The sequence below is a fragment of the Cordyceps javanica genome, chromosome 4 (assembly GCF_051103115.1).
Source record: "Cordyceps javanica chromosome 4, complete sequence".
Classification (NCBI taxonomy): Eukaryota; Fungi; Ascomycota; class Sordariomycetes; order Hypocreales; family Cordycipitaceae; genus Cordyceps; species Cordyceps javanica.
The window spans coordinates 1,995,160-2,023,009 of record NC_139298.1 but is presented as its reverse complement, the minus strand read 5'-3'; the positions used below and the strand labels follow the sequence as shown (position 1 = coordinate 2,023,009).

Below are 27,850 nucleotides of genomic sequence, written 5' to 3'. Positions count from 1 at the left end.
GGCAACAGCCCCCCTTGCCAACCCTTCTTGTCGAATCTTGGCCTTTGACACGGAGGGTGCTATGGGTGAGCTTCCTCCCCGAGTATTGACCTGTGCTCGTCTCTCTCTGCGTACCTAGGTACGGAGTAACAAATGAGGTAAAATTTGCCAAGACGGCTGGCCGCTCTACCCAGATCAAGTTGCTGCATCAACCCCCCCCTGCCCTCCCTTCCCTCCCCCTGGTCGTCCCCTCCACACACCTTATAAGATACGGCTCTATGATTGGCACAGATTTTCTCCGGCTCTGCACCATCTCGGCCGGTTGTGCATGACGCAGGAGTTGTAAAGCCGTCTCCCGTCTAGGCCGCATCAGCTTGCTTGTTCTCTCCAACATTGAGGAAATACATGTAATATAGTAGATATAAGCATCACATATATGCATGTATATAATAAAACAAGAGTTTACTGTAAAAATACTTCATCGTCAGGGGGAGAAGAAAGAATTGACAAGTTGGCAGTCGTTTGAGTACCTACAAAGTAGTTATCAGAGGCTGTCCAACAGCCCTGCAAGGATCCAATTCCCCTCCGGAGAAGATTCTCCGCAAGGGCAGCTTCCGCACCATCGACGATCGCTCATGTCCTTTTCTTGTCTTGATTCTTCTGCATGTCTTTTCTTTCATTTCATTTTCTCTTGTCCATCTCCATTTTCTCTCTCCATTGGAATACATTTACGTGCGTTTCAGACGGAAGCGAGATGCGAAAAGGAACGTCTCCAACCTTTGCATTGCTTCTTCGCCACCAGCGCTAATAGAGAGGGCTGCTACTATCTTGGTGCTCCCGTGCGATGCAAGTCTTGTTCCTTTAATCATCGTCATATTTCTTCGCCATCATAGCGTACAATTACAGAATCCTGGAATAAATCACAGAGCAGCGCTCATGTACCGTGTGCGCTCTCCTTTTGCTCGTGCAACTCCCCTTCTCTGCAGGGTTTGGATGCTCCGATGCCAGCATCAGAGCGGACCCCCCAGAAGCCCTTGGTCATTATCGCTGCTTCTTGCCCTCGACACTGCCACTCCGCCCGACAAAGGTCCGCATGCCCCGATCCACGCCCGAGATCTTCCTGGCGAGCACCTGCAGGCCCTCCGGCAGCACCGCATACCAGTCGACCCAGCGCGCGTACAGCGGCATCCCAGTCGTCACGCCTCTGCCGTTGTCGATTGCCGCCACAATCTCCTTGGCCACTTCGACGGGCTCCACGACCGGCGCGATGAAGCTGCTGGGCGTCTGCACCCCGTAGAACAGTGGCGTGCTCAGCTGTCCCGGCGTGATGAGCACCGTCTTGATCTCCGGGTGCGACTCGCGCAGCTCCGCCGTGACGGATCGGTGCATGGCCGACAGACCGGCCTTGGCCGCGGCGTAGTCGCTGAGCTGCGCCGCACCCAGGTGGCCGATGACGGAGGAGATGTTGACAATGGTGCCGCCGTTGCCGCCGCGGATAATGGCAGGCAGGAACGCCTTCATGCAGTAGAAAGGGCCCAGCAGGTTCGTCGATAGGCTGCGGTCGATTTCGTCAACGGAGAGGTCGAGAAGCGTTTTCCCAACCACAATGGCGGCATTGTTGATGAGCACCGTAGGCTTTCCGAGCTAGTCCGAGCATGTTAGTGCGTGTAGATCCACGACGTAGCTTTGTCCGTACCTCTTGCTCAATCCTGAGCGCTGTCGCCGCAAGCTGGTTGGGGTCGCTCACGTCGCACCTGTAAAAAGTAACGCCGCGCGCCTCGCCGTCCTCCATATCATTGACATCAAGAACAGCCACTGTGGCGCCGCGCATGCCGTAAACTTCGGCCACCAGCATGCCCAGGCCGCTCGCCCCGCCGGTGATGACAATGACCTCCTCGCCGAGGTCGACCTGGCGAGGGATCCCATGCGCAATGCGCCGGTTCACTGCCGCCGCCACCCACAGAAGCGACACGAACGCCGCCCATGCAAAAGCCGCCCGCATCAGCGGCGCGTCCCACATCATGGCGCGCGCTCGCAGGCACAGCGGCACCAGCGCCGTCACAAACGGGTGGAACACGGTCACCTTGAGCACGTTGACGAGCAGGTCGAGCGACAGCGGCGCGAACCACGAGTCGCGCTGCGGCGGCTGGGGGAAGCTGCCGCGGGACGAGAGCGACGCCATGGCAGACTGATTTCGCTATCTGTTGGTGGAGAGTGGGAGGGAGGGGTCGTCGTCGCCGCGCTTGATGTCGGTAGTGTTTCCGAGGGCTGGTGGTGCGTTCGACTCGGGAATTCGCTGTGAAAAAAAAAGACTCGCTATGCGTTATGATTGAGCATCGAAGAAGAGAATTGAAACAATATGGTAAGAACGAGAGAAAAAAAAATGAAGAGCTTGCTGCTAGCTATGAAGTAGGAGAAGGGGGAAAAAAGAAGAAAAAGACAGCAGTGCTGGACAGCTCGCCCACTTGACCTTGAAACCTCCTTCTGACATGTGCTTTGGCCCTGAATGGGCCCCGACTTTTTAGTATGCACCAGCCAACCCCTGGCGCCGGGGACGTTCTACAACACCCCGTTCTCAAAGCCAATGCAACAGCAAGCCCCAGTTCGTGATGTATACGAGCGGCTATCAATGGCCATCGTAATGAGATGACTACCGCGATGGGCGAGCCTTTTGTCTGAACCCCAAGACACACATCATACGCCAGTACATGATACCGCTTTGGCAACTCCTTATGCGCCTTGCTATAGGCACTTGAGTGCAATGCTACAGATTACACAAGTGTTTTCTAAGATCTAGCAGGTTGATCCACCAACAATAGGCCAAGTCATAAACTCGGGGCTCACGCAGGCTGGGACCGTGAGTTTGGTCGCTGCTCACACAAACTCCCGGCGCTTCCCGAGTTGTTGTTCACTCACTCGCAAACATAGGGCTCGCATGGTCATGCAGGGTGTCCGAGGACGAACTCTCGCCGCGACATTGTCAACATCTGTTAAGCTCGGAGAACGAGGCGATATCGCTACGGTTCTGCCATCTGCTCGGGGATCTCCCATTGTTCCGCCGCATGGCTCTAGAGACGCCCTGCAGCGCTGCTTGGGAAGCTCCATTTTTTTAAAAAAAAAAATCTTTATATTTCCTGGTCACAAACACTTTGGCCTTTTCACCCACGTTAGCAGTGCACCCAGTCTCTACCGCATCCAGGGCGTGTAGCGCTAATAATGGATGACCCTGGCAGGTTCGCGATGGGGAGGCGGGCGCAAGTTATTATGCGCATGGCCGCTATGCAAGATCGGGAGTGGGACGAACTGCGAACTAGTTGGTGGTGACACGGTGAGTTGAACTCTGCCAACACTGTTGGAGCGAGAGACTGACTCAGTTTCCGACCGAGAGTTTCCTGGTTTTATACCACACTGGTGATGATTTACACATATTTGGCCTTGAAGAACGAGCCGAACGGCGCACCGAGCCTCTTTCCCCCCAAAACTCGTCAGTCCTTGCCAACTTGAACTGAAAATGGGCGGAATTGTTAAACAGAGGTGGGGATATTCTGAGTTCCGAGGGGATTTCGTTGCGTGTGTTTCGTCGCATGTCGACCAGGGTTGCAGTCGTCTTGGGGAGACGGGCTAATAAAGTGCATGTAAGAAACAAGCGTTTCACGCCGCACGATGCAGCGTAGGCCGCCCGGGTTCTTCCCCCCATTGCTCGTGCGCCGAAAACACCGGCGTAGCGCTCCAAAGAGCTCCAATTTGTGAGACGCGGGCACCGCCTACCAAGTACAAAGGCATGAGGTCTTGCCAGCCCACCCACCAGCTGGCTTGGCCATTGTGGAAGTGGCCCTTTCGGGAGAGACGTTGAAGACCGACTTTGCTCCCACGTTCAAAGATCTCAGATCTGTGTAGGCAATAAATTGCAGCAGGTTCAACAGAGCGGCTAAAGTAGGGATAAGATGGGCATTTCATGCTACCAGAGCTGGCGAAGTGAAGCGGAAAGACACAAGCGAACAGCGCGAGTCACAATGATTATCAAGAATTAGTATGTAGTATGATGACGAGTCCAACGATAAGGCGTGCGGGCGTAGGAGCGCAGAAAAGGCCAAGAGTCGGCGCGTGCGTGACCTACATATCCCCGGCCGAAGAAAGATGGCCTTTTTTTTCTTTCTTGGTTTGGTGATTATGGTCTTTGTGTTTTGGCGATTCCCAACTTCCTATTAGTATGGATAAAATGGTAGTGTTTGCTTTCTTGTGGGAGCGGGAGGGCTCTACCGCTGCAGGAGGAGCTTACAGCCTCACTCGAAGAGGGATTAGAGGGATTTAAACCTTTTGCTTACGTTTATGAAGCTCTGACCGAGGGCGAGGCTCAATCTGCAGGGCTTGGTAACTGATGACTAGGCCGGGGGTGATGGCCTTGGCCAGGAGCGGAATACTCGCAGGTTTCACAGAGCACATACGAAGTCAACCGGCAGCATGCACGCAGTACTCTATTTGCGCGGATGCTCGTGGCTAAGACTGTACATGAACGGCAAGGGGAACAAAAAGAGCTGGCAGCCTTTGAATCGACATTTATTTCTTTCCGATGCATGCTGCTTTGGTTCGTGTCCCCAAGGGATTCAACTCCGTCACCGGCATGCCTGTTTATTTGGCTTATCAAATGTACCGAAGAAGCGATCAGTGTGAATCACCGAGGTATAATTCTCCTACCTTTAGACTGCCGGCTAAACAGTACAAGATATTTTATGTTGTAGCAGATATAGCAGAAAGTAGTGAGTGCCAGTGCTCCTATAATCGACAGCCGTTCTCGACCAGCAAAAGAACGCTTGAACCTGTCTCATTCCAGCCCAAGTTCCAACACGAAACTATCCATTACGAAACTTGGGCCCCTGCAGAAAGAAGCAACTTCACGTTGCGCTCTACAACTCGCTGTCCTGCGCTGATGAAGAATCCAAAGACGCTCCATGAGATGCCCGCGCTGGCCGGTTCCCCTCCTCATCCTCCTATCGTGTCTCGCTGAACATCCCAACATAATCACGGTTCATTGAAGAAAAAAAATCTCCTCGGCAGGCGGCTTTGTTATCCTGGTTCGACAAACCACAAACTCGTCCAAACCAAGCTCGTCATATACAATCACAGTCTTATGGAGGCGCCATATGGCCAGGTGCTAGACTTGGTAGAGGAGAAAATAAAGTTGAGCTCTATATTACAATTATGCTGTGCTTTGTCCATGGTGATACCGTACTGTACAGTGAATATAGTTGATGTTGCAGAAAAGAACGTCGTGCAGCTAGAGGCGTAGGTCACAGCCGCTCCATCGTCCCAAATATTGGGCTGGATTCAATCGCGCCGTTGCGAGGCAAGGGCTTGGTCAAAGACATCGCCATCCGGCTCGGTCCTCGTCTCTCTTGGCTTGCTTGGCTCTGCCGATCTCGCGCTGCCCGTCCTCCGCCACGGCTTGTCTGCCGTCCCCGCCCCATCGGCGTGCCGGCGATCGTTGCCGCCCCTCTTCACCGTAGTGTCGTCCTCCTCGCGCCCTCTCTGGCTCTTGGCGAAGCTGCGCATGTATGCGTCGCGCTCCTTGCGGACCTGCTGCTCACGGCCGATGCGGGCGGCCGCCTTGCGCTCATGATACGCGGGCTCGCGCGCGATGCCCTCGTCGCGCCAGCGCTTGGGCGGCTTGATGCCGAGCTCAGCCTTGCGCTCCCACACGCTGACGCCGCGGCGGTGCCAGCGCTGCTGTCGGTCCTCATCCTCCTGCGAGGACGGCACCCACTTGCTCCTGAGGATGCGTCGAATAGCTTCCGGCGACACGGCAAACTTGCTCGCCAGTGTCTGCGTTGTGTAGACGTCGGGGAACTGCGCGTTCAAAGCGCGGATGCCGGCCAGCGCGTCGGGGGAGAGCCGCTTGTGCGGCTTCCAGCCCTCTGGAAATTTGGCCTTCATGGCCTCCTTTTGGATCCTCCAATCTGCCTTCTTGAGTGATGTTGTCGCGCCGTCTTCGGGTATGTCATTGTATCGTGCTATTGTTGAGGGAGAATCTTGACGCTTCCTTTGATTCCGGAACCCAGCTTTCTCGTTGCCTCTCGGCGATATACCAACGGCCGCACGGTCCTCGGCTCGGGCCGCTTCAAGATTGTCCACAAGCTTGCTGAGCCGTTTGGTACCGTGCTTCTTGCCCTGCCAATTTTTCCAGTCGAAGTTGGAGAAGTCTGCCTTTGCGCGAACAGCAGGGTCTTTGGACCTGAAGGCCTTCCAGTCGAACCCTTGCTGCTTAAATCGCCACGCAGCCTTCCCCCGGGCTTCCGCCATGCATTCCTCATGTGTCTTCGTTCTGTCAGATGGCGTTCCGTTAACTGGCTCTCTCGGCGTCGTCGATTCGGCTGACGGTTTCTCAGCTGTTGCTACTGGCTGATTATCCGGTTCCGAGTTGGTCGGCGCAGGATTTTCAGCATCCGAAAGTGCTTGCGATGCATGTAGGGAGCGGCGCTGCGAAGCCAAGGCACCGGCGGAACGAACACCGGGAGCGCCTCGGACTGGCAAAGCAAACGGCATGCCAGGCTCCAGGCGATGCACCTGCACCAAGCCACGCGCAAAAAGCCTCAGCGCTGAGGCATTGCACGGGCAGCTCATGGTTGCGGAGAGCTGGTCGTGTGATGGTAAAGGAGAGATTGTTGAAGCTCCTAATATGGGGCCAACTTCGTTGTAATATTTTTTTTTTGGCCCCATACAATACAGGGTAGGTTTCCACCACTGATTCGGTCTCCGTAGACAATTGAAGTTAGGGAGGCAGCTACTAAATTGTCAGATGCTAGTGCCTCTGGGGTTACGATGAATGAGAATGCCATTTGGTGAATACAGGTTTTTTTTTTTTGGGAAAGGGGGGGGGGGGGGGGGGGGGGGGTCGTGTGACTCTGGGCAGTCATTAAAGTCTCCCCCATTGCTCTCAACTGATGTCAACGTCTGCATCTTCGAGCATATCGCGACCAGGATTCCACGTTCAAGATTTTTGCGACGTCAATAGAAAATTCTCTGGGCAAGCATTGAAAAGGCGAAGCCTATACACCAAGCCAACGGCGTCACGCCATGATCACACGCCCCGACGCCCATCTCCATTAGACAGCCAAATTTTGCCTAAATTTTGAGTGTAGAGAACGCAGGCTTTGCGCGTGACAGAAAGGCAAACACATGGGAGCAAATCAAGTCATCACGGCTAGGCGAATCCATACACATGGTCTTCTAAGCCTCCCGGAGGAGGCTTTGCAGCTGGCACAGCCCCATTGGACGACACAACACGTCGAGAGCCCGCCTTCGGCAAGATCAAAGAGCGGGTATTTTCTAATAGCACGAAAGAAGATGATATCAAATGCCAAAAGATGGCTCAATGTTATTTGTATCCTCAGTAATAATGAGCTATGCTCTTGAGGTGATTTGAATCCTACATACTTGTGAACGCCTTGGCTATTGCCAACCAAACCTAAACGCCAGTAATCAAACAAGTTTTCTGTATCCTCGCTCCATTCATTATTGATATTATAGCCCAAGTAAAGGCCCACGAGCAAAACAAGAAGAAGATGGTAGTGGTATTCACGCATCGTGCATAAGCTCTACGGGAGGGCGCGAGGTGTGTGCCATGATGGGCTTGGCATCCAACGGCGACATCTCCTCGGGCTCGTCCGTCATATCCTCGACAAAGACAGCGGGAAGGCCCGCGCCACTGCCGTGATTTTCGGGGTGGTAGATGAGGGTAGAACTGCGGCTTCTCGTGCGGCCGACGGCGGCGCCATCGACCGGGGTGATGGGAGAGTCGAAGGAGCTGCCGCGGCTGCTGCCAGCGCCAGCCCCTAGCCGAGCAAGGGCCTCGGCCAGGTCGTCGGCGTGGACCATCTTGTTGGGGGCGTCCTCGAGGCGGACCTCCCATCCGTGTGGAGGACTCGGGGGCGGGGAGATGAAGAAGAGCTTGCCGGCATCGGGCAGGGCGAGGTGGTCGGGCTTGGACTGGACCGAGGTGGGGTGGCCAAAGTAGATGCGGACGCGCTGGCCCATGATGGCCTCGCCGTCCCAGATCTTGCGGATGGAGACGGCCGACTCGACATCGTAAAAGGACACGACGATGCGGCGGAACGACTTGAGTGGCGCAAAGGCGTGGATGGTGGCGGTGCGGTTAATCAGGTCGCGCAGCGACTGCAGCTTGTCGGCCCGGAAGATGTCGAGGTTGTCGAGGTTGGTGAAGAGGAGCGTGTTGGAGGGCGGCGTCGGCTGCTCCAGCGGTGGCAGGTTGGACAGGTCGAGCGTCAGGTTGATGCCGCGCCGGGACGAGGTCGACGAGGACCTGCTGGGCTTCGGTGACAGTTCCATTGTTGTGTATGTAGGGCTTTGTGTGTGGTAAGGTGGGGGGTGTGTGTTACGGGAGGACGCTTTGTAGGGCAGTGGTGGCAGGACGCAAAGCCAACGACAGGGAAAAGAAGGATGGAGGACGAATTTGCGTGCTGAGAAAAACAAAAAGCGGTTAGGTACAAATGTAGTTGCAGAGGCTAGGTAGGGAATCGTAGAGAGGGTGGAAAGGCGGGAGGAGAGTCTTGGGTAGGATATATGTATCGAAAATGCGGGAGAGGAGGAGAGGCGAAGTCGACCGGGGGAAGCGGTGGCGGCAATAGAGGGCCCTGGCCGGGCTGTGGCGGCCATCCCAACTTGGCTAGCGCCTGCGCCGCTCTAGCTGAGCCTCTGCCAAGCCGAGCTTTAAAGTGGCTGTGGTGCAGAGAGGCAGACTTGTGCATTTTATGCAAGGCACCACGATTGTGCATGGCTTGTGTGCGCACACGTTACCAGTATTGTGCATGTAAGTGCTGGGCAAAAGGATGCGATCTGGCATGGGGCCTGAGATCCGAGAGTAGCACCGCCACGACGTGCTTTGGTGTTCTGCAGTCTTAGACACAAAGTAGCTATTCTCCTTGACAGTTGCGGTGGTGGTTCGGCGACTGACGCAATGTTCAGTAGAACGTTGTGATGCGCCTCTTTATCTCTAGCATGTTAAGCGTATAGGCGCTCGCGACCTGACCAAGCCGTGATGCAATCCGTCCAATCTACGAGTAGGTAACATGTAGTGTCGACGGTGTATTCTCTATTGTTTTTGAGTCTCACGTTTGACGAGCATCAGATACCCAGCTTGTGCATCAAGCCATGCTCGTTGCCTGGAGGCTTCACAGGCTCTGTCATGGTCATTGTGCGACAACAAGGGCCGCCGTAGTTTTCTCTCTGTTGAATTATAAAAGCAGGACGCTTCATCGAAGCAATCTCAGAGCATGTTCATCTCATTTACCTCTGAGCAGGTCATTTCCGAGCTCAGTATCTCATCAACGAGTAATCAATGCTTGGCCAGCAACGATCTTCGCCGCCCCTAGCATCCCAGCAATGTGTCGCTACATCAAGGCCGTCGGCCTGTGCAATCACGAGCTCGTCCAGATGTCCCGCCTCGACCCGAAAAAACCCAGGCTATGCGCAACGGCTAGACTGCTGGCCTTCAGGCAGCATGGCGACGGCGAAAAGGCGGTCCGGTGCGAACCGCTGCTCCCGGAGGAGCAGGAAAACCACAAGCTCCTCTGCGGCCAGGATGCGTGCTCCATCGAAGCAAAGCGGCAAAACAAAGAGGGCTGGATTTGCTGTCAATGTATGACGCACGCGAGGCAGGGGCGCAAGAGGTGTTTCAACTCCGGTTGTAAGCATCGCGTTTGCACCAAATGCCTTGCTCATAGATCTCTTGTTGCCGAGAACGGCGTCTCAGCGAATTGGCCGTCGCAAGAATGTCATGAATATACACCGACAGCCCGTTGACATGCACAAAATTTGCCCCAGTTGGCTAGATCTCAGGCCTGGACCCGAGATCACCTCTCTGATGCATAACTTGGCACCTAGTTCGCGTCAGCCTAAAGCGGCCATCTAAAGTAAAAAAAAAAAATAGTGATATCCCCGCCACTGGGAGCAAAGCCAAAACTCATCAGCTTCCCCATCAAGCTTGGCGCGCCCGCCCCGGGCCTCTCGACATGTCACAGATGTCCGGTACCTGAACGAGTCAGTGGGGACGACTTTGCAGCAGCAAGCGGCACGGGTACGCGAGCAGCTGGGCTGTGCAGAGGTAGTTGGTTGAAACGAAAAAGTCAAGAATAATTTTTTTCCTTGATTTCCTTGTAATTATGTTTTAAATCAAGCATGTTTTAATTCGATGTGCGTCGGTGGCCTCTTTGCCAACTCTGTCTCTCTGTCTCTGTCTCTCTTCACCTCTCCTCCGTCTTTGCTGTGCCACAAGTTGACAGGCAAACAACCTAAATTAAGTGCTTAGCTATTGCTTTAGGTCGGTACTTATTACAGACCGGCCCTGGGCTTACTTTCTGCACAGCCTGCACTGGCAGCGCTGCGTAGCATACCTGCCCACCCCTGTCCAGCGGAGGTTCCCTTCTCTCTTTTTCTTCTCCCTTTGTTGTGTGCGCAAGGACCATTCTAGAGAGGCGCTGCTGTCTTTGTAGTCATGTCATCCGTACAAATCACTACACAGGCGTTTTCCGAGCTGTCCTCGTCGGCTTTTTGGTCGATTACAGCCCCAGGCCGCGTGGTGCTCACCACGCATGACAGGCCCTGTCGCGAGGCTGTGTTGTTGGCCTGGCTGGCATTCAACAAGTCTGGCTTACAATTTCTCCAACTCAAAATTGAAAATCATTTGTTTCGCTACTTACTCCCCCTCGTCTGACTACGTCAACTTTGTTTCTGGTTTGTCTTCTGTCATTCATGCTGCGCCTCCTTTTTTTTGTCTCCTCGCTCTGCGCCCCACCGAATAGCAATGGCAGCAAGCGGCTAAAACCATCCCACGATCGACTACCCCATATCAGGCCTCCCAGATGACCTGGTACGTAATAGGTGTCATGTGTAGTCATGCCATGTACACTGTATGTAACGATCCCGACCCTACTAGCTTGGGTCCATGTACCTCCCGCTCGCGATTTTGAGCCATGCAATAGAAATCACTCTGGGTCCGAGAATGACCGCCAAGGTCCGGTGTTCTCATTGCACATGTATCATGCGCTTGAATAAAATATGAAGATACCAATCTGTTATTCTTGAAAGATTTCATCGTCAGCATCTCATTATTGAGGAACATTCCGTCCCTTGTATGCTCAAGTTGAAACTTTTGAATAGTGGGAATCTTCCTGGAGAGTTTAAGATCAGCGGCGCGGAGTCCCTCCTGTTCAGCCTATCGAAAGGGCGAAAATCAGATTTTCACATGAAAAGAAAGTTGACAAAACTTGAAAGTACCTAGCTCAGACGCATTTGTCCCTTCGGCGTGGTCGTGATGAGATGCAACGCCATATGGACCCAGTCCGACTGGTCCAATAGCTACCAGGTGAGTCTCGACAGCAACGGCTAGTTACCGCTTCTGTGTGTCAAAGTCTCGATATATATCTACGGCTCGAAGATCCGCCTCCAAGCATGGTAGAAGAGTGGGTACAGAACCAGCGTGGCAGACTTTCCATGCAGACATTGCCCGGGTTTGTTGCACATTCCGGGGGTCTTGGTCGATAAGCTAACTACTTAGAGCTCGACCATGGTCTCGGCAATGTCATTTAGTTCTCTCATTACTTAATAATACTGCTCGTAGTTGGTTGTGTTCTTTCCAAGCCAAAGACTACTCGTTTGGTTCTCCTTTTGTCACATCGAGGCTTGTTGCATTCATGTCTCCCTCAATTAGCAATGTATAACACGTATGGCTCCTCTCCGTTTCTATCCGCTGCAACCCCATTTCACCAGATAAAATATTACATGTTGTGATCTCTGCCCAGAGGACTCGTTCGGCATCGGCTACGCCTCCCGTTAATCAAGCCTGTGTCTCTGCCCATTTAGGCAAGTCAGTCTGTCGCTCGGCGCACTTCCGCTTCTGGACTTGGCTTTGTTCACAGCCACCACCAAATGACATTATCGTGTGTCGATAGATCAACTCTGTGCAATGCGACTTGATGGCTCTCGCACCAATAGAGCTCATGGATGTCATCGCTGTTGCTTGAGGCATTTTTGAGTTTGTTTAATCTCACTTCCTTCGCTTCGTTGCAGCGAACGCCAGGAAAGCACCCATGGAAATTCGCGCGGGAGGCGATACCCAGCTTCGGAGCCTCTGGTAGAGACTTGGGGCAGGCTTACTCTAAATTTGACAGAACATGAAACATCAACATTCTTTCTATTCGAGAAGTTCATAGATGGCGCTTCATAATATACAAAGTACATTTTTATCGTATCGTACAACCTCTGGTTCATCGATCACCCCGCTACAGAGCGATTACCGTAATTCGACACCGAGCTCAGCAACAAGCGCCCTTCTTACATTGTCGTGATATTTGTTGGCCTCTTCGGTCGTCAAAGTCCTTTCTAGGCTTCGGTACACGATACGATATGCCATACTCTTTCTACCCGTTTTCGGGTGTGTAAACTCATCGATAAGTCTCACATCTTCGACAACGTCGCCGGCAATGTTGCGTACAAGCTCCATAATATCATTTTCGTGAAAGACGTTTTTTACATTTCCTCCAGCTGCCGAAGATGTGGAGGCTTTGAGCCAGAAGGAGACATCGCGAGGGCTGGGTGGGTATTTGGAAAACGGCGCGAATAGCTTCAGCTTTTCCAAGTCGTCCGAAACGCCAGTGAACTGGGAGATGAAGCGATCATCGCGCGACCAAAACAGGCGAATATCGGGGATTTTGAACAACAGCATAGCTATACGGTCAATTCCGATTCCAAAAGCCCAGCCTAGCTTGGACGAAACGCCAGCATTGATGTACAAATCCTGCTTTACCACACCACAGCCTAGGACCTCCAGCCAGTCCCCAGCGTAGTACACTTCAAGCTCCCACGAGGGGCTAGTAAAGGGGAAGTAAGCCTCTACCCATCTCATCTTGAGGGGCTCGTCAACAAAGTTGGGGTCTGCCCTCTTGGCGGCGGCCTTGGCTCGTGAAAAGACATCGACCACCATGTTCTCCAGCGAGCGCTTCAGGTGAGCGCCAATGGCCTCGGCTTCGGCGTTGGAGTGATGCTGGTGCTGTACAGGGTTACGCTCCGCGTGCCACGGTGGATTCGGGTCCTCGACGACAACATCATGCTTGGGAAGTGTCTCAAGGTCGCGCAGCACAGCGGCGGCTACGTCGCCCCCAGGAACCTCATCGCGGTCCCATTGGCGGGCGCCCTCCATCTGGTGGAATGCCGGGTAGTGACTGCGGTCAATGGCATCGCGGCGGTAGACGTCGGCCGAGATGAGGTACCCGTCGCTCTCGTTGGCGCGAAAAGTCTCGGCCTGATGGGCGCTGGTGTGCGTGCGCAACAGGGTGGTGTCGTTGATGTAGTAGGTGTCGGAGCGTGCTCGTCCAGGATGGTCAGCAGGGAAGCCGAGGGAATCGAAATTTTGGCGCGTCGTCACGACGGGGCTAAAGTCGTTGTGGTATTTGAATGTGGGCGTGGGAAAGTTGGCCTGAATGATTTGGCGGGTGATGTAGACGGGGTGGTCCTTCTGGAGATGCAGTCGGCGCGTGGCAGAATCGAGGACATTGTCGGGAATGTTGAACCATTCGGGGTCTGTTTTGCAAGTGTGGCCTCGTATAGTGACTGTGGAAGGCGTCTTGTTGGCAGCGCCAGACTGACGGTGTGCTATACGGACAGCTTGGTTAGACGAGCAAGGACGTGGAGGACGGACGACGCGCACTGGATGATGAGAAGGCTCTGACGAGCAGCGGTCGTCGTACAGGCAACCCTTTTGATGAGAGAAGCCTGAATGAGGCAGTAAGTTGTATTGTGAGGCGCATGGCTCCCATGCGACAGGCCCTGCTGCACAATGGGAGGGAGGGAGGTCACGGTGCGATATTGTCGAAACAAGTGGGAGCTTTGGAAGCTATGAATTTGGTCACCTGTAGTCAGCCTTCTGCAGGGTAGGCCAGCTCTGCCAGGCCTGGTAGCTGGGGTGGGTCCAATTGTCCAATAGCCAACGGATGGGCAGCCGCTGTGAATCCAGATGGCTTATTATAGTGCATGCCATGCCGCCAAATGGCAAGTGGACGCTGCCAAATGGTTGTTCGGCGACAAGGCCGATGACGGCGTAACGAGGATTCAGCAGCACAAAGCCACCCATCGACGATCGAGGGGGAGAACAAGAGAAGAAGAGCACCTAAAATATGAGATTCAAGATCGCAACCAGTATCAACCCTATGCTTCACTATCCCTAAATTAATTATCCAAAACCACTGCGTCACCCGAGTTCGGAGTCTACATTCAGGTGCCTGCCTGCCTGTAGCCTGTACTCCGTACTTGGGCAGTTGTTCCAGCACGCAGCGCACTAAAACAAGCACTATAAAGTCATGACGAAAGTGCTGCAACGGTGCAGCAACAGTGGGCCCCCGCTCTCCTCCAGCGAACCACAGGCCAGCTTTATCCAACTTTGGTGTGCACCTGGCCGGCCAGCTCGGCGCCAGCGGCCCTGTGCCGAGACAAAACGAGCCATTGCCCGACCGATATCAGGAAACCTTGCGCCCCGACAGCTTTCTTCCCTCCCAATCGCTGTCATTTTCTTTTGGGGTTGCACAATCCATTCAAGACAAACTTGCAGCCTGCGCTACAACCCCGCTCAAACGGAATGTCGCCGTAGTCTTTCGCTTTTTTTGCTCTTCTCCTCTCCTTCCTCCATCCTCTGCTCTCTTTCCCGCCGTTGGATGCAACGCCGTTGGCCGTCATCATGAGCTCGGCACAGGAATCGGCCTCGAAGCCGTCGGACCAAACGACTTCCCAGAAAAAGGCGGCCACACCGACTATCCGCTATCCCTTTTGGTTCGGAGGCAGTGCCAGCAGCTTGGCCGCCTGCGTCACGCATCCATTGGACCTGGGTATGTCTTTTTTTCCCCTCCCGGCGCGCTGAGTGAAGGCTTTTTGCGCTTCGATAAGGACACTCAGTTTGCTAACCCCGAACCCCCTCCACGACAGTCAAGGTACGATTTTTTTCGACATCCCGTCCTCGAACACAATTACTCCGACACGACTGTCCTGCGATTGCTGGAAACTAACACGAGTTGCGCTGTAGGTACGGTTGCAAACGCGACAGGGCAACGCCCCCAAGAACATGAGCGGTACCTTTGTCCACATTCTCAAGAACGACGGCGTCATTGGCCTCTACTCTGGCATCTCCGCCTCCCTCATGCGCCAGCTGACCTACTCGACGGTGCGATTTGGCGTCTACGAAGAGCTCAAGACGCGATACACCAGCTCTGGTCACACGGCCACCTTTCCCGCCCTGACGGCCATGGCCGTCACTTCGGGCTTCCTCGGTGGCATCGCTGGCAACTTTGCCGACGTCCTCAACGTGCGCATGCAGCACGACGCCGCCCTTCCCGCCGCCGAGCGCCGCAACTACAAGCACGCCGTCGACGGCATGGTTCGCATGGCCCGCGACGAGGGTCTGTCTAGCTACTTTCGCGGCTGGCTGCCCAACGCCAGTCGCGCCGCCGTCATGACGGCCGGGCAGCTTGCCACTTACGACACGTTCAAGCGCATGCTCCTCGAGTATACCCCCATGGGCGACACCTTGACGACGCACTTTTCCGCCTCCTTTCTCGCGGGCCTGGCTGCCGCCACGGCCACAAGCCCCATCGACGTCATCAAGACTCGCGTCATGTCGTCATCACAGAAGCAGAGCATTCTGCAAGTTATCAGCGACATTTCACGCGCCGAAGGCATGCGCTGGATGTTCAAAGGCTGGGTCCCCAGCTTCCTGAGACTCGGACCGTACGTGGCCCAGGACAATCCATCCGTAGCTTTGCGACGAGTTATCCCCTGCTAACAATGATGATTAGACACACTATTTGTACGTTCATCTTCCTAGAGGCGCACCGCAAGCTGTATAGAGCGGCCAAGGGAATCGATGATGGCGAAGCGTAATGCTTGCCGTTGGGGTGAATAGACAAAACCACTGCAGCATGGGACTATAGATTGGAGCATTCGACACGGCGTTTGATTTCCTTGTGTATATGGAGACGGATTTAAGACTCTTTCATTTTTCGCATATGTCGGCCTTTGGTCTAATGGATAGATGCACTGTTCAAGACAAAGACCGACCATGAAATGACATTGGAAAGAAATACATTTAACGGGCTCTTGGCGGCATCGTCTATCCAGTCTTGGCACTTCTTTCTGTGAGACGTGTTTTCTTTGAATCTTGAGCGGCCATGACGATAGAAGGCATATCACAATGACTTGATATTTGTTGGACACAAAGATTTGATAGAAGCTGAAGAAAACTACCAAACAACTCTGTTACAACTGGGACGGAAGCTTTTGTCATTTGCCATAGTCAAGAAAATAACCTTGTCTGATTTCCGTCATTCCATTCGGGCTTGCTACATGCGCTCTGTAATCTGACTCCCGAAGAGCCTACTTTGCTTATTGGACAGATACACCGACCTTGATCAAAACGTGCTTTTGTATTGGCTAGCCGTAAGAAGGACAGATTTGGGCGTGACCGAGCCACACCTAGGCTACTAACCGTCCGCACGCAGGATGCTAGTTTGCCACTGGTGGTGATGGGAGAACAGATACAGCTTGCGGGAAGTATCCACACGGAAGCCCAGAAGCCTTTACGCAAAACGACGTTTGTTAGTTATGCACAGACTGGAAATTGACCCCATCTCTTCAATTTGTCTTCCGCATGCTATTGTGACAGGCAAGTCTCTCTTCAGTCCACATGTGTAAGGCTGATCAACAACTCTCCTAGAAACGAAAGTGCATATGCAACCTCGCAGACTATCCGAGAAGCATCCTTTATTCGCTGTATTGTTTTTCTCATACTGAATATCGTTACTGTACAACACCCCCTGAACCCCGTTATGATGAACTAAATGAAAAACGATCCCAACCAAATCAGTCACTGTTGAGCATGACGAAAAAAAGGTACCCCAGGAAAGCTGTCGGAAAAGGTAAACAAAAACAACGCCCAAATATTTCATTTTTGTCCATTTCTTGACCCAATTGTGTCCGAAAGATTGTATACAAGATCCTGCCGAACCTGTTATTGCCAGCCCGACTGGCCGTACGGTGTGGTCCCATAGCCGGGACCTCCGCCGTAGTTGCCTCCGCCGCCGCCGCCGCCGTAGGAGGTGGCGTTGCCTCCGCCATAGGGCGTTGTGTAGCCACCATCCTGCCACGGCGTCGTGCCGCCCTCCATGTTCATATCCGGGCTTCGTGGGCCGTCAAACTCGCCGCCGGCCTCCTCACCGCCGTACTTGCGCGGGTCGAGGCCCTTGAGCAGGCCGCCAATCTTTTGTTGCAGCACGCGGATGCCGCTCTGTACAATCTGATCGGGCTCCATACTGCCAGAGGTCTCCACGTCAAAGAAGAAGTTTTCCGGTTTGGCATCATAGTTGAAGGGCTCGCCTTTTCCTTCCGGCTCCCACTCAACGTATTTACTCTTTGGCCTATACACGAGACATTCATGTTAGTTCCATCTCACTCAACAGGAAAGAAGCTCCCATACCATTCTTTCTCGGGATCAGTGTTGTTCTCAAACCACATGTCGAGATGATGTAGCTTGTTGTGGGGGTCGTATTCGAAGCCTACGGCCGACGTAGGCATCCACTTGGCGTGTTCCTTGGCTATGCCCTTCTTTGCGACGCATTTTAGCCGCAGCTCCTGGTCTTTCCGCAACTTGGCGAGCAGGCAGCCGACGCCGTCGGGGTCGGTGATGATCGGGGTGCCAATCGAGGTCGCGTGGCGGCCGTCGACGATGAGGTCTCGGGCGTAGACCTTCATGTTCTCATCTGAGGTACACTTGGCATGCAGGGTGAGTGTGATGCTGCATTGCTCGCAGTACTGTTCGCAGTCGCAGTCGCGCGAGTAGTTGAGCTCGTCGACATCCTTGGAGTCGAGGGGGATCAAGCCCAGTCGGTGCGCGATGAATTCGTCCGCGAGAACCGACGTGTTAATTTCGATCTCGACGAGGTCAATGGCCACTGTGGGCACCTCGGCCTGGATGATGCGCCGCAGGGAGTTGGCGAAAGGGAGACTTGTTCTCGACAGTACAAACTCGACCTTTGTGCTATCAGCCTAACGAATGGGTGGGCAAGCACCCTGGTGTCAGCAACGGAAGAAGAAGGGCCTTCAAGAGTTAAGATTCGTCTCGTACCGCCAGAATCGTCACATGAGGCTGCTCTGAATCCTCATCCGTCATCATGGGTTCATAGTTCATGCCGTCCATTTTGGAGCTTGCGCGCGCGCGCTGAGGCGATTGGGGATGGACTGTTAGAGAATAATGTCGAGGGCTTCTCTCATATATTGCTCTGAAAAATTTGCGCGCTGTATCACAAGGAGTTCGTCACACAAGGGCTTTCTTGCAGTTTTTCGTGGATCGCGGGCTAGGATTCGAGGCAACCTTTATCTGGTAGCATTTGCGAAGGCGCGCTCTCGAGAGCTAATTCGCCCGTGGCGTACAATGACTAAGCTTGCACCACCCCATCTTATCGCATGCATGGGGAGAGCGATAAGGAAAAAAATAATCCCCACCACCTCCGAACTTTTGAACTTTTCGGACGACGACCGACTTTTTATAGGAAGATTGTGTGAATTGGGCGTCATAGTCTGATTTCGCCGGACAAGAAAACATTTCTATTTCTGATCCTCGACTGACGATTCTCTGCCATCCGCATCGATTTCACAACAAGACAAGCGCAGCCACGATGAAAATTAAGGCCATCACCCGCTCGGTGGCCTCGCAGCAGGCACCGGGCTCCGACGCCTCGAAGCAGTCTCGCAACCTCGACTCTGCGCTGCACCCGTTTGAGCGGGCGCGCGAGTACAAGCGCGCTCTCAACGCCGTCAAGCTGGAGCGGATGCACGCGTCGCCGTTCATCGCGCAGCTGGGACGGGGCCACGTGGACGGCGTGTACTCGATCGCCAAGGACCCCAACTCGCTGGAGCGGTTCGCGAGCGGCAGCGGCGACGGCGTGGTCAAGGTCTGGGACCTGGCGACGCGGGAGGAGGCGTGGCACACGACGGCGCACGAGAACATTGTCAAGGGCATGGCGTGGACGCGCGACCAGAAGCTGCTGACGTGCGCGGCGGACCGCACCGTCAAGCTGTTCGACCCGTACCACACGGCGAGCGAGTCGGCGCCCATCTCGTCGTGGCTCGGCGCCGGGGCGTTCACGTCGCTGTCGCACCACCGCTCGCGCGCGGCCTTTGCGGCGGCGACGGCGTCGAGCACAATCTCCATCTACGACCTGGAGCGGCACACGGCGGCGCCCGAGGTGCTCAAGTGGCCGACGGCGACCGACACCGTCACCGACGTGGCCTTTAACCAGGTCGAGACGTCGATCCTGGCGTCGTGCGCGGCGGACCGGTCCGTGGTGCTGTACGACCTGCGCACGGCGACGCCGGTGACGCGGACGGTGCTCAGCTTCGCGACCAACCGCGTGGCGTGGTCGCCGATGGAGGCCTTCAACCTGGCGACGGCGTCCGAGGACCACAACGCCTACCTCTTCGACATGCGGCGCTTCGACCGCGCCCTCAACGTGCTCAAGGACCACGTCGCCGCCGTCATGGACGTCGAGTTCTCCCCGACGGGGCAGGAGCTCGTCACGGCGTCCTGGGACCGCACCGTGCGCCTGTGGCGCCGCGACGGCGGCCACTCGCGCGACGTCTACCACACCAAGCGCATGCAGCGCGTCACGGCCGCCCGCTGGACCCCCGACGCCCGCTACCTGCTCTCGGGCTCCGACGACGGCAACGTCCGCCTCTGGCGCGCCGAGGCCTCGGCCCGCGAGGGCGTCAAGTCGGCCCGCCAGCGCCAGGCCCTCGAGTACAATGACGCCCTCGTCGAGCGCTACGGCCACATGCCCGAGATCCGCCGCATCCGCCGCCACCGCCACATCCCCACCGTCGTCAAGAAGGCCGCCGGCATCAAGAAGGAGGAGCTCAAGTCCATCAAGCGCAAGGAGGAGAACGAGCGCAAACACACCAAGAAGCAGTTTGAGAAGCGGCAGAGCGAGAGGGAAAAGATGGTCCTGTCGAGGCAAAAGTAACCAAAACCTGCGGGGGGGGGGGTTAGAATGGGAATTTTCTTCTTCTTTGGTATCGGGAACTTGTTGTTCTGGAATCACTTGCATGGCATGGCGTTTGTTTATATGAGAAAACATATCAGGGACTTTTTTTTTCTTCATCCTCTTCTATTCATTATGTGTTCATAGAATAGCAAAAAAGCGAACAAAATAACACATCATCTCCCTCTTCTCTTTGGGGCCCATAACCAGTACGTATGGTAGTTGATGGGATGCATGATTCGCAAAACGCCAAGCACAAAAAACAGAGCCGGGCGAGAAAATAAGAGGATACAAGAGATGTTTTCAGTCCAACCCACAACATACACATGACTTCGCTAAGATGATGAAATGCTAAAAAAAGCAAAAAAGAGCAGTAAAGAAAATAAACCATTGCAATCATTATCATGATAAAAGACATTGACTGGCAAGAGTTACTCAGGCCCAAGCACAAAAGCAAGGCAGAAAAACAAGCCGTACAGCTATGGACCTCGCAAGTCTAACAGTACAAGATCCCAGGACTGAATCGAAAGGAAGCCCTTGCCCACAAATCTAAATCGCTGCAGAGGAAAAAAAAAAGAACCAGGAGAATAGCAGGAAAGCAAACAACGCCGTTGGTATCATAAAGGTCTCATGTTTCCCCGCATGTCTGTCGCGGAAAATCTAATAAAAAAGTTTTGTCGTGGGTATATCGCAAAGTACTTTTTGTGCTTTGCGTTTTGCGGCGTTGAAAGGTCTTTGTTTTCCTGTGGTTCCCTTTTTCTGTTGCTGCGCGCGGTGTGGTTTGTGAAAACTTGCTGTGAAACCCGCACCTATCCTCTATAAAAAAAACCCAACCCCAATGTATGACGAAGAAAAAACAAGAACAAACGCCGTTATCCCCTGACCCCATTCTGTTTGGGGTCTGATTGTTGTACAAGTCGTGAAAGTAAAGCCGTGGTGGCCCGGGCACGCGGCTTCTCCTAGACGGTGCCGCGGGCTGCCTTTTGAGGCTTGTAGTGAGGGAGCTCGTCGAACCAGCTCTGTTCCTCGTTGTATTTGTAGGCATGGAATGCAATGCCGTACGGCTTTGGTTCGATGGAGTAGAGCATGCCGAGAGGGACATCCATGTCGGTAATGTCGTCGCGGGTAAGGTCCATGAAGTAGGCCATCAGAACACGGCAGACGGAGCGGTGTCCGATAATGAGGACGTGATCGGTGATGCGCTCAATTTCACGGACCATGTCACGGAGACGGCTAATAACCTGAAGATAGCCTTCGCCGCCGACACCGGGGTAAATGTAGTTGAGCTTGTCCTCGGAACGCTTGTGGAATTCCTCGGGATGTTTCGTGGCAATTTCCTGGTACGTCATGCCCTCAAATTGACCGGTATTCAGCTCATTGAGCATTTCCCAGTTTTTGACATCATAATCGTCGTCTGCCTCAAAGTATTCGGCAGTCTCGGCACTGCGCCGAAGCATAGAAGTCCAGACGCAAAAGTTCTTCTCATCCAGTTCCCTGTTCATGTCTGGATACGGCGGCGTGTTGTCGCCGGGGAGCGGCGGGAAGGTAGCCTGTGCCATCTTACTTGTCTGCTCCATAATCCACTCCTTGCGCTTCTGAGTGATGAAGCGATAGAGGGACTCGCCGTAGCAGTGGCCGCGCTCAGTCAGTGGTGAATTGCCACCGAGATTACCGAGCTCGTTGTCAACGCTCTGGCCGTGCCGCGTCATCCAGATCTGGCGGGGAGCCAGATTGAAGCTGGACAAATAGGTGCTGATTCCGCCACTGAGGAAGCCCTTGAGTCTGTGCTGAACAAGTTTGCGTCCTACATCAACCATTTGAATGTACTGCATGTCATTTTGCTCCTCATACTGTCCGAGCGGGACGTAGGCACTTTCGTAGGCGGCGACACGGTTCTTGAAGTCCTCGAGAGACTTTTTGGGGTCTTTGTCGCGGTAGTCGGGGCCAGATAGCTTGAGTCGCATGTTGGCCTCCAAAAGAAGAGGGTCTCTGCAAATACTCTCGATAAAGAGAATGCCGAGCTTGGGCTCGCGGTCTCTGATGCGGTTCACAATGTGTTGTCTGCGAGCAATTGTGCTGTTGGTGGCGTCAAAGATACCGACAGAGCCACCTTGGATGAGAAGATAGTCGAGCAGCTCATCTAGGGTGTCCATGGCGACTTGCTCGCGCAGAGCAGAGGCCCTTTCGTTCTTGGGGTCGAAGAACTTGGCAGACTGATCCATCTGGTCATCGGTGCTGTTTAGATCCAGATCGGTGGGTGTGTCGTCAGCACCCGTCATGGGCATGGGCGCAGGGTGACCGTTTAGAAGAATCGAGGCAGCGTGGACGGGTCCATCGAGGCGAGGGGGCTCTGGCGTGAGTCTGGGCTGCACCGGGACGCGGATGCCGGCAGCGTTACGACGCCTGTTGCCGACGTTGAAGATTCTGGACTCGTGTTGCTGCCAAGACAGGTAGCGCTGGAGCTTCTTGGTGATATAGGACTTGCCGCGGGCGGGCAGACCGACCATGATGATGACGAGCTTGGCGGCGACATCTCGCTGGGGAATTCGACCATCGGGAGAGACGCGAGACCTGGTCATGCCAGGGATGTTGAGGGTGGTGGCATGAGGGCGGACTCGAGGTGTCTGGCTGCCAGAATTTTGGCGAAGGGGAGGGCTGCGCAGATTGTTAGCAACTTGAGAAGTAGAAATGTCAAAGCCAAGGTCTATGCGACGATGAATTTTTCTTGTCGAATAGAACCGTGGCATCATGGCGACTCACATTCGCGGAGAGCTGGGAGCCGTCGAACCAACGCTGCGTGGGAAAGGTGGCGTCTCAGTCAGGTCGTTGGTGCCGCGCAAGACGGCAGCCATGGCAGAGGAAGGCGCCGAGGTGGGAGGGAGAGGCTGCGTCTGCGTTACATGGTTGTTGAGGTGCTGGACGGCAAGCTGGTGCTCGGATTCGGAAATGGTGGGCGAGAGCGAGTACGGTGGCGAGGAGCCGAGATGGTTGTTCATGGCAAGCTTGGCCAAGTATGACTGCTGAGCAAATCGACGTCCCAAGTCTGCGGTAGGGAGGAAGAGAGGAGCAGAGGGGTAGGAGTCAGTAAAAAAAGAAGAGCAAGTGAAATTGCAAAAGTCAAGTCGCGTAAAGGAGGCAATGATGGATCGATAGAAGAAGAAAAGGAAAAAGGATAGGTAGGGGCAGAAGAATGGAGTGTGAGAAGAGAGAGGTAGGCAAGGCAGGGTAGAAAGGAGGGTTGATTACACACCAACTTGGGCCATGACTGCTGAAGGCATCTTTGGTAGGATTTGGGGCGCGGCGCGCGCCAAAAAAGGTAAACCTAAAAAGGTAAACCCAAAAAGGAAAGCCAAAAAGGAAGCCAAAGGGCAAAAAAGAAAAAGAAAAAGAAAAATCAACGGGGGCGCCACCGACGCACGATGGTGCCAGGGTTGGTTGGCTACTACCTAGGTACCTATCTATGTACCTGGTATTGGCGCAGGGTGCTGGCGCTGGTGCTGGTGCTGATGCTGGCGGAGATGCTGGCGCGGTGACTGTGACTGACAGGTGGCGCCGACAGGCCACTGACAAGGCCACAGACTGGGTGGTCGGCGTAGGGACCCCGACAGTACCGAGAAGGGGGCAGATTCGGGTGGATGACAGTTGTGAGAATGAGCGGGCTCGGTGAGGGGGACAGTGGAGGCTCCTGGCGAGCGAGAGTAAAATAAAATAAAAAAGCTCAAAGGCAAAAAATGCGCTCGTCGGTGATAGAGGCTCTTCTTGTACCTTGTTGCAGCTGCTGTGGCTGAATTGCTGGACAGTAAATAGGTGCTCCGTAGATGGCGCTAGTAATCCGTAACTAGCAAAAGGCAGAATTGGAGAAGCTGCGAAATCGGCCCCCTAGAATCCCATTGCCTGTAGGCTGTGGTAGCGCCCTTGAGTGACTGGCACACACTGGGTGGGGGGGGGGGGGGGGGAGAGTGTTTCTTGGGTGCAAGAAAGCAAAAGGTAAGGAAGGGTAAGGTGATTTCGACAAAGCGCCACCCCAAGTAAAAAAGGGGTCCTGGGTCGTGCAAACAACTGGACAGCGCAGAAGCCGAAAGACCTTCTGTAAAAGTGAAATGAAAATTCGAAAAAAGTCCCCCAATCGCCGAAATGATGGGGGCGCTGACTCGAGTTGTCGGACCGGGCGGAGACTTGGCTTGCAAGTCGACTGGTGTTAGAGTAGTCGCAGAGTGGTGTGGTTCTGTGTATGGGAAATGGGGTCTTCTTTTCTCCTCCTTGGTGTCCAAATGGGGTCCGGCGTTTTTTTTCTGTATCTGTGGAAGAGAGGGTGTAGAAAAAGAGAAGACGAAAGGAAAAAGGTCAGTAGCAAGTCTGGCGCCTGTCCAGAGTGCAGCGGATGATGGTTTCTTCTTCTACTTGTGCCTTTTCTCCTTGGGACCCTTGTTCCTCTTTCTTTCTTTCTCTGCTTTCCAGGGTCGCGTCGTCGTCCTGGGCCTTTTATCTCGTCCCGTACGCGCCGATCGAAAGCAACACAGGCAGGCCCTGAGTCAAATCCTGTCGCTGCCAAGCGCAACTAGACAACCTATGCAGTATGACGTGTGACGGCGCTGAAACAACAACCAGATACCAGACCTGAATGATCGGCGACAGGTGTGAGATCGAGGGAGGTGAGATTCGGCGAAATAAAATAGAAAAAAACGGTCCAAGAATAGAAACCGAAAAGAAGAAGAAGAAAAAAAAAGGGTGGTGAAGGGACTTTCGTGCGAGAAATAAACCACAAAATTGTCATACACATCTCCACGCCGGTTGGTCGGGGGGGCGCAAGGCTTCAAGTAGTTGATTAATGTCGCCGCCAGTGACAGAGAGCAGGAGGAGCTAATAACACATGCAGCCAGGCAGGCCCTTTGTTGAGGAGGAGAGAAAGGTGCGGGCGACACATCAAGACCACACACACACCACCACCACCACCACCACCACCACCACCATCATCATCATCACTACCTACGCTACATTAGTATACTCACCGAGCTAACAAACTAGTATCATCCCGATTGCAAAGGGGACCTTGTTCCTTGGCGAGCTTGGGCAAGCCACTCGGCGCATTGGCCCGACCATGCCCCAATCCTGAGATGCATGTCCCTGGGATCATGACTTTGGCCCGTGTCAGAATGCTTCCTCCAACAGACAGCTAAGGTAATACTGACACCCCCAAAGAAAAGGGAAGGGGCGGGGGAGGGACAAGGTCCGGGCGGACGCATCAGCTCTCCCAACCAGGAATCTCTATCCTTATTCCATCCGTCTACGAATACGCTGGCAGGCAGCCAGCAAAACGAAACTCGAGGGCTCGCATGCGAACAGGGCCGGTCTCATGTCTCGCGCACCCTCCAGACTTGTTCAAGACGGCGGCACATCACCTCCAGAGTCAGTGACTTGTCGGTGCCCTGCACATGCGGCCGCCCGTGTAACGGCTCGTTGATTATTATTATTATTATTATTCTCCATGGAGCTATCAAGTTTTATTTTAAGCTCATACCCTTTGCCGGTCGCAGATTGCGCATCTACGAGATACTGGTAACTATGGGCTAGACGGGGGCCACCGAGCCTTGGGTCTCACACACATACACACCACGACACCCAAGCAAAAGTATACTCGAACAGGCATGCGAATACACATACCACCAAGCTCATGCACTAGATTATCAGTCAGTCACTTTGTGCTCTGTACTGAGTATAGCCCTTGCGCTGTTCCTGGCACAGTGAAGCCAACGGGAGAGCAGAAAAAAAACATGTCAGATTGCGCGTCGCAGCCGTGACTCGTCTGATGGATGCCTCACAAATCCCTATTCGCATTGACAAGCTCGCGTTTGACCAAGCTCAGCAAGCACAAACCGCCGCGAAGGCCAAAAGGATGCAATCCCGTTTCCCGTCCGTCGTTTTGCTGCACACACCCCGTCAGACCAGCCGGCCGACCGTCTCTCTGGCTCGCCGTCTGTCTGTCTGTCTATCTCTCCCTCTCTCTCTCCCTCTCTCTCTCTCTCTCTCTGCCGATTGCTGATGTTGCCTAATTAGGTTACTACCTAGTTAGTTAGTAAATGGGAGAACCGGCATTCACCCCGTCATCTCACCCACCATCAGCATCTCAGGGATAGATGTATTACTTACTGACTACCCCGCTACTATACTTTCATGTATGTGCCAGTGTACATGTCAACGCATGCACCCCACGCGCCGCGCCGCTAGATGGTCGGAGTATGACTGAGAGCTGCCGCTTGGAGCTATAAGCTACATCCTCGACTCCCCTCACATCACGCCGATTATTACATTTCCCCTTTGGCAGCTTATTCCTTCATCTAATCCCATATCCCCTTCCATGGGCTACCTTGCTCGCAGGAGTGAGTGTTGGATGCTTGCTCCCAGAAGCCCCGTCAGATTGCCATCTCCGTTATCCGTATACAGATCCCCTTTCCCCCCGTGTTGTCCACTGCGCTTTCTCTCCCCCGCACTCGTAAATACCGCGCGCAAAACGTCATCATTTCCCCAATTACGAGGAACAGATGATTCGAAGACAAGGATGGGTTGCGCTGCCTGACGCCAGACCAGCCATGCATGTCTTGCCGTGTGAGCGGCATGCCGATAGCGGATAGGATGGAAGCCGTCACTCACGGCGGCGACGACGGCGGCGGAGGCGGAGGCGAAGGCGGAGGCGGCGGGCGCCATCACACGTCGATATCGGGCCATTGACTCTAGCACATTATCCACAGCTTTGCGCCCTTTCAAAAAAAAAATTTCTCCAACGGCTCCCCCTCACAGCTGCGTGGTACGCTACTGGGGCTGGTGAGGGGAGAGAGAGCCGATGCTCCGCAGAAGCTGGCTGGTTGGCTGCAGCATCTGTAATCATGCGAGGCTTTCTCTCTACGGAGTAAATCTGTACAGATTAGTTACTGCGTGTGAATGCGGCAGGCGGCGCGCCCCTCCCCTTTCTAACCCTCCCTCTTACTTCGTTACTCCGCATGTGCCGGCCACGACTAAGAAAAAGGGTCTATCCTAATCCAGCGCATGGCGCCGCCTTTCCCTGACACTTTATTGCTCAGAGATAACGACTCCAACTGCTAGCTCCGAGCCCATCCTGGTCGCCAACATAATAGTACTGGTAAGTAAGTACATGCTACGTTATTCATTTCTGCAGCTCGAGTCGTCTTATCAGTGGAGCCAAAGGCCTCTCATCAATTCGACGCTGGCAATATCCGGAGTCCGTTTTCCGTAATCCGGACTGAGGAACAAGCTACAACCAAGCACTCAGTATTGGTAGTTACTTGGTACAGATTAGCAAGTTGTTCGAAATGCCGGCCTCTTGTTCTCGTCCCGTCATTCGCAAACAAGACATTTGCTACCAGTAGCTGCAACCTCCGCTGCTACGTATCATCCATCCCATACATACCGGCCCCTCCATCAAAGCCTGGAGTTTGGCCCAGATCCGCCCAGATCCAACAAATGCCTGTCGTGCAAACTTTGCCCCCTTTCGACTGAAACACCCCATCTCAACAAACCTGCCCTAGTTTGAACTGCCCCGAGTTGGCGGTAGCTCCCGCCCGTGCTGTTGGTGCACCATGGCACCCAACTAAGAATAATAAAAATTCAAGACACAAAAGTCTATGCTTAAATTATCCGCTCTCGGTAGTCCACTGGTCCCTGCCCATGTCATGCACCGCGAGTACGAAACACGGTCGGACCCGCGGCTCCTGCAAGAACTTGCTTTGTACCTGGAAAACATGGTGACGGCAAATCACACAACCCAGTGG

General features: G+C 54.1%; 8 protein-coding genes across 8 annotated transcripts; 2 read left to right on the top strand and 6 right to left on the bottom strand.

Annotated features, from left to right (window-relative positions):
• Nucleotides 1-1,020: 1,020 nt before the first annotated feature.
• Nucleotides 1,021-2,161, bottom strand: V2A60_006508 (SDR family oxidoreductase; the record flags this gene model as incomplete). The annotated part of the gene is made up of 2 exons (XM_083257802.1): nt 1,021-1,623; nt 1,676-2,161. The coding sequence occupies 2 exons, from the start codon at nt 2,159-2,161 to the stop codon at nt 1,021-1,023; spliced, it is 1,089 nt and encodes a 362-aa protein (XP_083113928.1).
• Nucleotides 2,162-5,304: 3,143 nt separating this feature from the next.
• V2A60_006507 (mitochondrial ribosome assembly protein RRG9) lies at nt 5,305-6,597 on the bottom strand (the record flags this gene model as incomplete). The annotated part of the gene is made up of 1 exon (XM_083257801.1): nt 5,305-6,597. The coding sequence occupies one exon, from the start codon at nt 6,595-6,597 to the stop codon at nt 5,305-5,307; it is 1,293 nt and encodes a 430-aa protein (XP_083113927.1).
• Nucleotides 6,598-7,551: 954 nt separating this feature from the next.
• Nucleotides 7,552-8,322, bottom strand: V2A60_006506 (Calcipressin-domain-containing protein; the record flags this gene model as incomplete). Its single annotated transcript, XM_083257800.1, has 1 exon — nt 7,552-8,322. One exon carries the CDS (start codon nt 8,320-8,322, stop codon nt 7,552-7,554), a length of 771 nt encoding a protein of 256 aa, XP_083113926.1.
• Nucleotides 8,323-12,283: 3,961 nt separating this feature from the next.
• On the bottom strand, nt 12,284-13,796 carry V2A60_006505 (phenylalanine--tRNA ligase; the record flags this gene model as incomplete). The annotated part of the gene is made up of 2 exons (XM_083257799.1): nt 12,284-13,641; nt 13,697-13,796. 2 exons carry the CDS (start codon nt 13,794-13,796, stop codon nt 12,284-12,286), a joined length of 1,458 nt encoding a protein of 485 aa, XP_083113925.1.
• A 923-nt stretch (nt 13,797-14,719) lies between these two features.
• Nucleotides 14,720-15,915, top strand: V2A60_006504 (mitochondrial carrier domain-containing protein; the record flags this gene model as incomplete). Its single annotated transcript, XM_083257798.1, has 3 exons — nt 14,720-14,845; nt 15,062-15,762; nt 15,831-15,915. The coding sequence occupies 3 exons, from the start codon at nt 14,720-14,722 to the stop codon at nt 15,913-15,915; spliced, it is 912 nt and encodes a 303-aa protein (XP_083113924.1).
• Nucleotides 15,916-17,041: 1,126 nt separating this feature from the next.
• V2A60_006503 (DNA-directed RNA polymerase II core subunit RPB3) lies at nt 17,042-18,226 on the bottom strand (the record flags this gene model as incomplete). The annotated part of the gene is made up of 3 exons (XM_083257797.1): nt 17,042-17,447; nt 17,507-18,075; nt 18,155-18,226. The coding sequence occupies 3 exons, from the start codon at nt 18,224-18,226 to the stop codon at nt 17,042-17,044; spliced, it is 1,047 nt and encodes a 348-aa protein (XP_083113923.1).
• A 478-nt stretch (nt 18,227-18,704) lies between these two features.
• V2A60_006502 (rRNA-processing protein SOF1) lies at nt 18,705-20,048 on the top strand (the record flags this gene model as incomplete). The annotated part of the gene is made up of 1 exon (XM_083257796.1): nt 18,705-20,048. One exon carries the CDS (start codon nt 18,705-18,707, stop codon nt 20,046-20,048), a length of 1,344 nt encoding a protein of 447 aa, XP_083113922.1.
• A 977-nt stretch (nt 20,049-21,025) lies between these two features.
• Nucleotides 21,026-23,062, bottom strand: V2A60_006501 (6-phosphofructo-2-kinase-domain-containing protein; the record flags this gene model as incomplete). The annotated part of the gene is made up of 2 exons (XM_083257795.1): nt 21,026-22,721; nt 22,827-23,062. The coding sequence occupies 2 exons, from the start codon at nt 23,060-23,062 to the stop codon at nt 21,026-21,028; spliced, it is 1,932 nt and encodes a 643-aa protein (XP_083113921.1).
• Between the last annotated feature and the right edge of the window lie 4,788 nt (nt 23,063-27,850).